The sequence below is a fragment of the Solea senegalensis genome, unplaced genomic scaffold (genome assembly GCF_019176455.1).
Source record: "Solea senegalensis isolate Sse05_10M unplaced genomic scaffold, IFAPA_SoseM_1 scf7180000014099, whole genome shotgun sequence".
Lineage (NCBI taxonomy): Eukaryota > Metazoa > Chordata > Actinopteri > Pleuronectiformes > Soleidae > Solea > Solea senegalensis.
This window is the reverse complement of record NW_025320965.1, coordinates 1-12930: the sequence shown is the minus strand read 5'-3', so window position 1 is coordinate 12930 and position 12930 is coordinate 1. Positions and strand designations below refer to the sequence as shown.

At 44.5% G+C, this 12930-nt stretch overlaps 1 protein-coding gene across 4 annotated transcripts; it reads left to right on the top strand.

Annotated features, from left to right (window-relative positions):
• The first annotated feature begins 6277 nt into the window (after window positions 1-6277).
• LOC122760856 (protein NLRC3-like) lies at window positions 6278-12345 on the top strand. 4 transcript variants are annotated; one of them, XM_044016039.1, is made up of 8 exons: window positions 6278-6436; window positions 6701-6790; window positions 6872-6985; window positions 7832-7960; window positions 8357-8435; window positions 9967-10156; window positions 10241-12041; window positions 12138-12345. In XM_044016039.1, the coding sequence occupies exons 2-8, from the start codon at window positions 6714-6716 to the stop codon at window positions 12325-12327; spliced, it is 2580 nt and encodes an 859-aa protein (XP_043871974.1). In that variant the 5' UTR covers window positions 6278-6436; window positions 6701-6713; the 3' UTR covers window positions 12328-12345. The 4 variants fall into 4 exon arrangements, with proteins under 4 accessions (XP_043871974.1, XP_043871973.1, XP_043871975.1 ...); XM_044016038.1 differs by having other exon boundaries at window positions 6698-6790; XM_044016040.1 differs by having other exon boundaries at window positions 6278-6443; window positions 6698-6790.
• Window positions 12346-12930: the final 585 nt, after the last annotated feature.

The following is a 12930-nucleotide window of genomic DNA, read 5'->3' as shown; positions in this document are numbered from 1 at the left end:
TGTGTGTTGTGCGTGTTGGTGTTGTACGTGTCTGTGTTGTTTATGTGTGTTGGTATTGTACGTGTCTGTGTTGTTTACGTGTGTTGGTGTTAGAGATGTAACGATATGAAAATTTCATATCACGGTTATTGTGACCAAAATTATCACGGTTATCAATATTATCACGGTATTGTTAGATGTGTTCAAAATGTTCCAAAAGTACTGAACACACACACTGAAATCTTTTAACCAAGTTTTATTTAAAAAAAGATATTTTATATTATATATTATTATTATTATTAATAATTATCATCTGACTGACTGACACACACACACACACAGGTCCTCACTCTGTGTCGGATAATAATTAAGTAGCAGCGGTCGTACACAGCATAAAAATTAAATAAAAAAACACAGAAACAAACACATTTTGGTCTGCTACGGTATGTGTCGTCTGCACACTACTCGCTTTGCGAGACAAACCATGACGTTTCCCACTTTTCCGAAATCCCGTTTTTGTTGACTTACCCGCTGAAAAGTTGTGTGTTGTGGTCACGGAGATGGCTCATCATATTGGAAGTGGCTTCGCGGAGATTTTTATTTTGCATTTTCTGCACAGGGATTGATTGTCTTCAATTATTTTACCCTCAACATCCTTTAAAAATACAAAATATGCCCAGACTTCTGATCTTACGGGGGGGTAATCTCTGGAGCGCAGGTGGCTTCAGCCGTGTTGTCGCTGGACAGACAGTGCAAACTGCACATGCGCGCCCGCTTGAGCGAGTGCCATTCAGGTGCTGCTGCTGCTTCTCCAGGAAATGAGCAGTATCACTGTGAGTTTTTCGGTAATCAGTTGCGGTAATCAATCACAGTTTTAACGATAATTAAAATTTGAAACGGTATGATAACCGTCAGGAATTTTACCGCGGTTTGCGCGTTGGTGTTGAAACGGCACGATGTTGTACATGTTCGTGTTGTTTACGCGGTGTGTTATGTGTGTTTGTACCGTGTTGTGTTGTTTTACATGGTTGTTTGGTGTGCTGGTGCTGTACGGCCTGTGTTGTTTACGCAGGTGTTGGTGTTGTAACGTTTACGGGTGTGTTGTTTACGCAGTGTTACAGCGCGGTTGGTGTTGTAACGCGTCTGTGTTGTTTACGTGTTGTGCTTAAGCTGGTGTTGTACCGGCCTGTATTGTTTACATGTGTTGTGCTTGTTGGTGCGTTATATGTCTGTGTTGTTAACGCAGTGTGTTGTGCTTGTTGGTGTTGACGCGTCTGTGTTGTTTAAACGCGGTCTCTCTTTGTTGTTTGGTTGCAGCGCGGTTGGTGTTGTTCGCGTTGCTTCGTGCTTTTTACGTGGTCTGTGTTGTTTACGCGTGTTGTGCTTGTTGGTGTTGCATGCGGTCTGTGTTGCGCTTGGTGTTGTAATGCGCCTGTTGGTGTTGGTATCGTGGTTCGTTGTTTTACGGTTCGTTGTTTAGTTGCGCACTGGTGTTGTTTTGGTGTTGCACGCGTATTATGTTTACTGTGTTGTTGTTGGTGTTGTACGGTTCGTGTTGTTTACGCTTTGTGTTGTGTTGTTTGTGCGGTTCGTGTTGTTTATGTGTGTTGCACGCGGTCTGTGTTGTTTACGCTGGTGTTGAAGCGCGGTTGGTGTTCACGCGGTTCGTGTTGTTTTAGTAAGCGTGTGTTGTAACGCGTCTGTTGTTTACGGTTGTTTACGGTCTGTGTTGTTTACGGTGTGTTGCGCAGCAGGTTGTAATGCGGTCTGTGTTGTTGGTTTACGGTCGGTGGTACAGCGCGGTTATGTTTGTAATGCGGTGTGTTGCGCGGTTGGTGTTGCACGCGGTTCGCTTGTTTACGGTGTGTTGTGTGTGTTGGTGTTGCACGGTTGTTGTAACGCGGTGTGTTGTTTGTTGGTAAGCACGGTAACGCTGTGTTGTTTGTGTGTAAGCCGCGTGGTGCTTAACGCGGCACGGGTTCCGGTGTTGTTCTACGCGGTGTTGTTGCGGTTTGGTGCGTTGTGTAATGTGTCTGTATTGTTTTACGGTTCTGTTGTTTGCATCGTCGCAGGTGTTGTGCTTGTTGGTGTTGCACGCGGTTCAAAGTATTTCACGCAGTGTGTTGTGCGGTTGGCGTTGTACGTGTCTGTGTTGTTTTACGCTTTGTGTTGCGCGTGTTGGTGTTGTACGGTTCGTTGTTTATATGTGTGTTGTGTTGTACGCGGTTCGTGTTGTTTACTGCGGTGTGTTACAGTTTGTTGGGTTCTTGTCTCTTTGTTGTTTACCGCAGGTGTTGTGCGCGGTTGGTGTTGTAACGTCTGTGTTGTTTACGCAGTGTGTTGTGCTTGTTGGTGTTGCACGCGGTTCGTGTTGTTTACGCGGTGTGTTGACGCTTCGTGTGCGCGTTGTACACGCCTGTATTGTTTACGTGGTGTTGGTGTTGTAACGTCTGTAAGTTGCTTTGTGTTGTGCGTGTTGGTGCTGGTACGTGGCCGTGGTCTGTGTTGTTTACGCATGTGTGGTGCTTTGTGTGGTGCTGTATTGTTTACGCGGTGTCGCGCGGTTGGTGTTGCGGTTCGTGTTGTTTACGCGGTGTAAGCGTGTGTAGTGTTGTGTTGTTGTATGGGTAAGCGCGGTCTGTGTTGTTTATGCGCTGCGCGGCGATGGTGCCGTTACCTGTATTGTTTTACGCGGTGTGTTGGTGCCGGTGCGGTGTGTGCGGTTGGTGTGCACGCGTCTGCGTTGTTTACGGTTGCAGCGCGGTCTGTGCTGTTGACGCATGGGCCGGAAGCGTGCGGTTAGTGTTGTACGTGGTTCAGCATTGTTTGACGTGTGTTAGCGTTTGCGTTGTAATGCGGTTGTGCTGTTTTTACGGTGTATTGTGTGTTGGTGTTTGCACGCGTGTGTGTTAGTGTTGCTACGGTTCGTGTTGTTTGGTGTTGCACGTGTCTGTTGTTGTTTTTTAACGCGGTTGGTGTTGCACGGTCTGTGTTGTTTTACGCGGTGTGTTGTAGCGTTGGTGTTGTACGGGGTGTGTTGTGTGTTGTGCTGTGTGTTGTGCCGTGGTTGGTGTTGCACGGTTCGTGTTGTTTACGCAGTGTGTTTGGTTCGTATTTGTTTATGTGTGTGTTAGTGCGGTTGGTGTTGCGCGCGGTTGGTGTTGCCTGTGTTGTTTTTTCTATGTGTGTTGGTGTGGTGTTGCACGCGGTCTGGGTTGTTTACTCAGGTTGGTGTTTACGCGGTGTGTTGTTGTGCTGCGGTTGGTGTTGTAATGCGGTCAGCATGTTGCGTGTTATGTGTAAGTTGGTGTTGTAACGCGGCTTGTCGGTGTTGTTTACGCTGGTGTTGTAACGTGTCTTGGTGTTCACGCAGGTGTTGCTGTTGGAGCGGTAACGGTCTGGGTGTTTGTAAGAAGCAGCAGCAAAGTCTGCTGAAATGTTGTGCCGGTTTCTACGCGTGTGTTGTGCGTGTTGGTGTTGTGACGTGTAAGCAGCGCGCGTTGGTGTTGCACGCGGTTCTGTGGTTTACTGCAGTGTGGTGTTGCGGAAGCAGGTCTGTGGTTGTTAACTGGTGTTGGTGTTACGGTGTTCGCTAAACGTCTGGTGTGTTGTGCGCGGTAATGGTCTTGTAAGCACGATGTTTACGGCAGTGTCTTATGTGTGTTGGTGTTAACGCGGTCTGTTGTTTTACGTGTGTGTTGTGCGGACGCACGTCTCTCATTGAAGCGTGATGGTGTTGTACACCGCCCCATTGTTTACGCGTTGTGTTGGTGTTGCACGGGCCTGTGCTGTTTACGCAGTGCGCGGTTGGTGCGCAGGTCTGTGTTGTTTATGTGTGTGTTGAAGCGCGGTCTGTGTTGTTTACGCGGTGTGTTGTGGTTGGTGTTGTACGGTTCGTATTGTTTACGCGGTAAAGAAGCGGTTGGTGTTGTAATGGTTCGTGTGTTGTTTCACGGTGTGCGTTATGTGTGTGTTGGTGTTGTACGCGGTCTGTGTTGTTTACGCAGGTGTTAAGTGTGTGTTTGCGTTGTAATGGTCTGTGTTGTTTGACGCAGGTTGCGGTTGGTGCGGTTGTGTTGTACGGTGTCTGTATTGTTTATGTGTGTGTTGCGCGGTTGGTGTTGTAACGGTCTGTGTTGTTTACGTGTTGCACGCGGTTCGCTTGTTTATGTGTGCAGCGTGTTGGTGTTGTAGCTTCAGGAAGTGTTGTTTGCGCTGCGTTGTACGGTTCGTGTTGTTTAAGTGTGTTATGTGTGTTGGTGTTAAATGCGGTCTGTGTTGTTTACGGTGTTGGTGTTGTACGCCGGCCTGTGTTGTTTATGCGTGTTGTGCATGTTGGTGTTGTACGGTCTGTGTTGTTATGTGCGTTTTGCGGTTTGCGTTGTGGCTGTGCTGGTTTTTGTGTTGTATGTGTTGTTTACGCTGTGTTGGTTTACGTTGGTGTTGTTGTAACGCCGTATTGCTTTCGCGTGTTGTGTGTTGGTGCGTTGTAAACGGTCTGTGTTGTTTATGCGTGTGTGTTGTGCGCGTTGGTGTTGTAACGCAGGTCTGTGTTGTTTATCGCAGGTTGTGTTGGTGTTGTAATGCGGTCGTAATTTCATTTACGCCGCGGTGTGTTGTGCGCGGTTGGTGTTGTGCACGGTCTTCGTGTTGTTTTACTGCGTGTTGGGCTATGTGTGCTGGTGTTTGCACGGTCGTGTTGTTTACGCAGTGTAAGCAGCGCGTTGGAGCTGCACGGTCTGTGTTGTTTACGCGGTGTGTTGTACGCGGTTCAGCTGTTTATGTGTGTGTAAGTTGGTTTTAGCGGTTGGTGTTTTACGTAACGGTCTGTGTTGTTTACGCGGTGTTATGTTGGTGTTATGTTGTTGTTTTACGGTTGTGTTGTTTACGCGGTAATTGTTTAGCGTTGTGTTGTGTTTTACGGTCTGTGTTGTTTACGCGTTAGCCGTGTTGTAGCTTGCGTAATGCGTCTGTGTTAATGTGTGTGTTGGTACCGCGGTCTGTATTGTTTATGTTGTTGTAATGCGGTTCGTGTTGTTACGCGGTGCTGGCAAACGCGCGTACGTGTGTTGGTGTTTACGCGGTCCGTGTGTTGTGTGTTGTACCGGTCTGTGTTGCACTGTGTTGTTTACGTGTGTTGGTGTTGCACGGTCTGTTGTTTTACGTGTGTGTTGTGCGTGTTGGTGTTGTACGTGTCGATGATGTACGCGTCTGTATTGTTTACGTGTGTGTTGTGCTGGAGTGACTTAGAGAGGCTTAAATGTCTGCTGTAATACTGCAAACTTGTCTTATTATGGGATGTGAACATGTCCTGGTTCCTCTGAACGTGAAGAAGGCCCAACCCTTTTGAAGCAGCTCTGCTGACACAGTATAAATGCTGACATCTGCTGGTTGACATGTGACATTACACACTGGAATCACGTGGATGCTCAGAACCCACGAGCTGAACTTCTGTATGGTCTTAATTCACTGAGTGATGGTTTGACATCAAACATATTTAAATGTAACATCTATAAACACAAACTCTTGTTAACGACCAGATGTTGTTTGGAGCTCAAACGTCACCTGGTTGTAACAAAAGACTTTTCTACAAGTTCACTGTGTTTGTTTTTGTGGAGAGAGTCGTGTTCCTTTGTCACAGCTAAAGAATCAATCATGGAGTAAAAGTGACAGCTACAGTGAAAAGTGGAATTTCCTGTTCAATAATTCCTAAGATATGAACTCGTTTTCTTTTACTTTGACCTTTGTCTGAAAAGTGGATCCTCTCTCAGCTAACTTGGCTAGTGCTACTAACTGCAAAACAATCACTTCCCTGTTACAGATCCATCATGTTCTTATGACTTAACTCCGCCTCCTCTGACTCACTCTGTCTCCATCAGCTGTTTAGTTTATTTCACATAGAAACAATATAAAAAAACACATAGACGATAACACATAAAAGTACATGTGACGTGCAGCAGAAACACGGATTGTAAAAGAAATGCACTGAAAATGAAAAAGTTGTAACTTTTTGTCGACGTGATGTTTTTACTGTGAAGCTCATGAATCTCACGTCACTGATTCTGTTGTTCAGCGACTAAAATGTTTGGAAATCACTGGTTTAGAGGACATTTGTGCTTTTGGTGAAAGAGAAGTTCTGCTGGACTCAAAGATCAGATAGTGACTGATCATTTTATGTTTCCGGTGAAAACAGATTACAGCCATTGTAGGTGAAACAAAAGGATCCAGAGGACGAGGTCATATTTTGATAAGATTTAAGAGACTAAAGTTAAATTAAACGTTTATTCTCAATCGTCACAGTTAACGACATCTCTTCAAAGTCCAGATGTTTAACATACATATGTATCTATCTATTGGGCAGCTTCTTACCTGACCACCAGAGGGCGGGCTCTTCTGTTAAACCAGTGGACTCACCTGCAGTGAAGGGCTGTAAAGTGTGATGCAAACAGCGTCTTGAGTGAGTTGTGAGTCGAGCTGTGACGTTCACGAATGAGTCAAATCTTTTTAACGGCTCTTTGAAATGAACCAGTAACTGAGTGACTGACAGTCCATTATTAGCATAAACCAATGGGCTGTGCCGATTGTTCAGTCAGCCAATGAGGGTCATGTCGGCCAATTCTGTGGTTAAAAAAAGTCTTCTTGCTGACCGGCCCACATTAGGTCAATGTGGTCCACCCATGTTAGCAGAACTTGTAATGAGCGAGTTTTATTCTCCCAGCAGGTGGCGCTCTGCTATGAATCAGATCAAGGACAGTGAAGAGGAAGCTCCGCCCCCTAAAACCACTCTGTGTGAGGAACATGAGGGTCAGAGGTGAGATGAGGATCTCATGGATCATGTGACTCGTCTCCATGTCACAGCTCAGTGTTTTATTTACACATCATGTGTTTGTAGGAGGATCCATCAACAGAGACCAGACTCTGCCAGACCTGGACCTGGACCCAGCTGTGTGTCCATGAAGAGTGACTGGTCCATGGCTCAACCTGTGAACTTCAAACAAGAACAGAGGTCAGATGATGGAGGGTGGAGGTCTTCACAGGTCAACAACTCAAATGATCCACCATGTAGCAGCAGAGGCACCTAATATTTGAGAATTCAGACCCAGACCCATGCAGACCCAAGACATTCTGGAACCAAGTCCCAAACAGACCCGTCCCCATTTAATCTCAGATCTGGACCCATGAAAAAATAAGAAATGTTGAATAATTGTGGAACAGTCCTGGCTCACATGCTTGGGTTTGGGTAAAGTGATCTGACTGAAGATGTGGAAGTCTTAAATGTGTTAATCATTGTAGTGTTTGACACCATCTGGGTCACACTCAACCATTTCTGACACAAACCTGTTTTCCTTGTGTCTCCTGATACTGTAGATCATTAATGAGATTAATGGTCTGTAGTTAGTACATTTCTGTATGTCCCCTTTCTTGAACAATGGCACTACTTTCGCCACTATAATTTTGGTGGGAAATGTTCCTGTTTGAAATGACAGGTTGCAGATGTGTGTTAGAGGTGAAACGATTTTAACTATTACTTTCTTAATTAGCTTCATGTCGAGGTCATCAACATCTGTGGATGTTCTTGCTACGCATTTGTTGACCAGGTGTCTAATCTCTCTGTCCTTCACTGGGGTGAGAAACATTGTGCTGGGGTTTGTGTCTCTGTCCTTATCAAAGTGGTCCCAGTGAAGGAGTGAGTCAGGAATGTCCTTTGCCAGATTCGGCCCCACATTGACAAAGAATTCATTAAATCTTTCTACTATGATTTCCTTGTTATCTTCCTTTGTGTTATTGTCCAACCTTAATGAGATCAATCACAGCAGATGTTGTATTTACATGTCATGTCGTGTGTTTGTAGAACGATCCATCAACAGGGACCAGACTCTGCCGGACCTGGACCTGGACCCAGCTGTGTGTCCATGAAGAGTGACTTGTCTATAGGTCGTTATATTAACTTCAAGGATGGACAAAAACATGGTGAACTGATGTAAGAATTTCACACATAGTAACACACACTTACATGATCCTCCACCAGGGGGAGCCTGTCTAGTCCAAAACATGTTGAATCCAGAAAAACACTCTTCTTCTCTTTGGTGGACCAATGTTGTTTTTCTGTCTCCACTAAACGTCTTCAGCCTGTCCTCGTCTCTGAATACGTTTCCAGCAGTAAATCTAGTCAGAGTCCGTGATTGGTCAGGGATTGTGTCTTTGAGACTTCCCACATAACAAACACTAGAGACTGTCCTTCAGGGACTTTTGTCTTCAACCTGTCAAACTCATGTCATGTGAACTTGGCTGAAGAAGAATCGTAGGTGCAGCACATTGAAAACCTGGTAGAAACAAATGATTGTTTAGTAAATGACACTGAATCTTTTCTCCTCAGAGTTGATCAGCAGAGGACAGAGGTTCTCAGTGGTCAGTCTGTCCAGCAGCATGGAGCAGACCTGGACTCCATATTTAAGGTGTGTAAATGTACAAACATGACACTACTGTTAATACTGAAGCAGAGTCCTGGGGCCTCATGTATAAACCGTGCGTACGCACAAAAAGACGGCGTACGCTTGCTTTCACGCACAGACGGCATGTATAAAAATGTACTTGGCGTGGAAGTTTGCGCATCGCAGCGCAAACTCTCGAGCTGCCGTGAGAATTTGCCGAGAGCTCCGCAAACTCTTGTCAGGTGGAGACGCTGCAATAATAATAATAATTATAATAATAATAATAATAATATTATTAATGTGTCTACAGTGACAAACATGAATTTTCTGTGACAAACAATACTGATACACCACGTACGTTTGAACATATGTGGATAACATCAGAGAGGACACTGAAGACGAAACTGATCCTGTGAGCGAACACACACACTACAAACCTGTGTGTGCGTGTGTTTGTGTGTGCGTGTGTGTGTGTGTGTGCGTGTGTGTGTGTGAGAGAGGGAGACTCACTTATTTACTTTGAGCAAATTACTGAAATTAATTTTCCACAGATGAATATTTTCTTTATGTAACACAGTGATGTAAACACAGCTGCTGACATGAACACATGAACACACGTCAGTCTATAATGTTTTAAACACAAAATAAAGTTACAGACTCATTTGTTGTAAGAAAACGGGACTTGAACGTTGAGTAGAACATTTTCTTTATCCCATTTTAATCCACACGATAACGAAATAACTACGAAAAAGTTATTCGGCCACCGCTGCGCCTTTCATCGGAAGAGAAAGGCGCAGCATCCACAACACAATCAGTGACAGTAATGAATGGTTACATGGAGTAACTCCGTGAACTCTGTCTGCTTATTTTGTGCGTAATGTGTGTAGATGATGACGTGTGACACTTATAGATTGTTGAAATAATCTGTAAATTCAGCTCACATGGATCAGTCATGTCTAAACATACATGTTACACCAGAAAAAAACATGCACAGGATCAACTATCAATGCACAGCCAGTTTTTTAAGCATCAATATTAATATGAGAGCAGTCGCTGTGACCCTGACATTTAGTTCCTTTGTGTTTATCACTAATTCCAAAAGAAACGACCAAAATAATCTATTTTTACAGATTTATACATCATAAATTGACGAGTTGATCGTGCACTTTCCTTCTTTTTCTTTTATTTCCCTCTTTCTTTGCTGCCACAGTTGTCCTTTTTCTTCAGGACAAAGGCGTTTTAGAGTCATTTGTATATTCATTTGTGGGTGGGCGTGGTGTGTTCCTCATTCATCTCCGCTCAGTTTCACGTTTGATGGGATGTATAAAGAAAAGGTGCGCAGGACTTGGCGTACGCACAGTTTTATTAATCTGAGATTTTCTTTGCGTACGTACTTTATACATTTTGTGCGTACGCCGTCTTTTAGTATGAAAGCTGCGCACTCTTTTATACATGAGGCTCCTGGTCCTGACAGTCTGGATGCTGCTCTGTGGACCTGCAGGACTTCACTCTGTCACTGATCATCTGAGGTTAAACTTCACATGTTCTGTTCCAGCTGCTGGAGGAGAACATCATCTGCTTTGTGAAGAACGAGCTGAAGAAGATCCACAAGGTTCTGGATACAGATCACACAGAAGTCTCAGAGAGTCAGAGGGAGGATGAGGAGCAGAGGAGCAGCAGAGAGGCCTTTCTGAAGATCACAGGGGACTTCTTAAGGAGGATGAAGCAGGAGAAGCTAGCTGACAGTAAGAGGACTTTTAATGTGAAAGGAAGAACATCTTATTTTCTCAATGATCCACTCACTGATTTATTTTCTTGTGTTCTGTCAGAAATCAGAGCTCCAGCTTGTCGACGTGAACTCAAATCAAACCTGAAGAAGAAGTTCCAGTGTTTGTTTGAGGGCGTGGCTAAAGCAGGAAACCCCACCCTTCTGAATGAGATCTTCACTGAGCTCTACATCACAGAGGGAGGGACTGGAGAGGTCAATGAAGAACATGAGGTCAGACAGATTGAAAGAGCTTCCTGGAAACCAGACAGACCAGAAACATCCATCAGACAAGAAGACATCTTTAAAGCCTCAGCTGGAAGAGATGGACCAATCAGAAGAGTGATGACAAAGGGCGTGGCTGGCATTGGGAAAACAGTGTTAACACAGAAGTTCACTCTGGACTGGGCTGAAGACAAAAGCAACCAGGACGTACAGTTCATGTTTCCCTTCACCTTCAGAGAGCTGAATGTGCTGAAAAAGAAGAAGTTCAGTTTGGTGGAACTCATCCATCACTTCTTCACTGAAACCAAAGAAGCAGGAATCTGCAGGTTTGAAGACTTTAGGGTGGTCTTCATCTTTGATGGTCTGGACGAGTGTCGACTTCCTCTGGACTTCCACAACACTGAGATCCTGACTGACGTCACAGCGTCCACCAGAGTGGACGTGCTGCTGACAAACCTCATCAGGGGGAAACTGCTTCCCTCTGCTCGCCTCTGGATAACCACACGACCTGCAGCAGCCAATCAGATCCCTCCTGACTGTGTGGACATGGTGACAGAAGTCAGAGGGTTCACGGACCCACAGAAGGAGGACTACTTCAGGAAGAGGTTCAGAGATGAGGAGCAGGCCAGGAGGATCATCTCCCACATCCAGACATCACGAAGCCTCCACATCATGTGCCACATCCCAGTCTTCTGCTGGATCACTGCAACTGTTCTGGAGAACATGTTGAAAACCAGAGATGGAAGAGAACTGCCCAAGACCCTGACTGAGATGTACATCCACTTTCTGGTGGTTCAGTCCAAAGTGAAGAAGGTCAAATATGATGGAGGAGCTGAGACTGATCAACACTGGAGTCCAGAGAACAGGAAGATGATTAAGTCTCTGGGGAAACTGGCTTTTGAGCAGCTGCAGAAAGGAAACCTGATCTTCTATGAATCAGACCTGACAGAGTGTGGCATCGATATCACAGCAGCTTCAGTTTACTCAGGAGTCTTCACTCAGATCTTTAAAGAGGAGAGGGGCCTGTACCAGGACAAGGTCTTCTGCTTTGTCCATCTGAGTGTTCAGGAGTTTCTAGCTGCTCTTCATGTTCATCTGACCTTCATCACCTCTGGAACAAATCTGTTGTCAGAAGAACCAACAACGAGCCAGTGGTTCATACAAACAAAAAAACCTAAACTGAATCATCTGCACCAGAGTGCTGTGGACGAGGCCTTACTGAGTCCAAATGGACACCTGGACTTGTCCCTCCGCTTCCTCCTGGGTCTTTCACTGGAGACCAATCAGAAGCTCTTAAGAGGTCTACTGACACAAACAGGAAGTGGTTCACAGACCAATCAGAAAACAGTTGAGTACATCAAGAAGAAGATCAGTGAGAATCTGTCAGCAGAGAGAAGCATCAACCTGTTCCATTGTCTGAATGAACTGAACCATCGTTCTCTTGTGGAGGAGATCCAAGAGTCCCTCACATCAGGACGCCTGTCCACAAAGACACTGTCTCCAGCTCAGTGGTCAGCTCTGGTCTTCATCTTACTGTCACCAGGAAAAGATCTGGAAGAGTTTGACCTGAAGAAATACTCTGCTTCAGAGGAGGCTCTTCTGAAGCTGCTGCCGGTGGTCAAAGCCTCTAACAAAGCTCTGTACGTGGATCAGTATATAAATATTAATAAGACATATTCTAAAGAGCACAAGACAAACATGTTTAACCTTTTGTTCATCACTGTTTTCTACCTCAGACTGAGTGGCTGTAAACTCTCGGGGAGAAGCTGTGAAGCTCTGTCCTCAGTCCTCAGCTCTGTGTCCTCTCGTCTGAGACACGTGGACCTGAGTAACAACGACCTGCAGGATCCAGGAGTGAAGCTGCTGTGTGATGGACTGAAGAGTCCTCACTGTTCTCTGGAGACTCTCAGGTTGGTGCTCAGCTGATTTATATGGACAATTCTACTCTGATTATTTTTTTATTTTATTTTTATTATTATTATTTTTTTATATAATTTATTTTTTATTGACATTCAAAAACAGACATTCACATCCGGCAAAACATACATGCATACATCTCACATCTGTTGTCTGCTCTAAATGCCTAGACAAAATAAAAACAATGAAAAAAGGAAAAACACACATTAGCAACTATGTACAAGTTAGATTTCCACAGTTCCTCCAGCAGACAGGGGAATTATCATCATAGTGAGACTTCTGAGAAGGTGTAATAAAGTACCTAATCAAACTTTTCCATCCAAATTCCCTCCACTTCTGTGAGCTGGTACATCTCCATTGATACCTCCAAATTGTTGTCCATTCTTCCTCAGATATATTTATCCCTCCTTCCTTCTCCCATTTTATTTGAATATATGAAGTAGAGTGAGATTTCAAATTAGACAGACCCTTATATAAGCATGACACAGTTTTATTAATAGCTTTTGTAAATAATTGAATTAGACATGTGTTTATCTTTGTTAGATTTTTCATCTTTGTATTGACGTAATGCCGTAACTGCAGGTATCTATAAAAGTCTTGTTTTTCTAAAAC

What these genes read in the sequence shown, in the direction of transcription:
- LOC122760856 (XM_044016039.1), top strand. Translation starts at nt 6,714, where the DNA reads ATGAATCAGATCAAGGACAGTGAAGAGGAAGCTCCGCCCCCTAAAACC. An exon ending in GAGGAACATGAGGGTCAGAG is followed by an intron (nt 6,791 to 6,871) that starts GTGAGATGAGGA and finishes ATGTGTTTGTAG; the next exon opens with GAGGATCCATCAACAGAGAC. An exon ending in CAAAAACATGGTGAACTGAT is followed by an intron (nt 7,961 to 8,356) that starts GTAAGAATTTCA and finishes TTTTCTCCTCAG; the next exon opens with AGTTGATCAGCAGAGGACAG.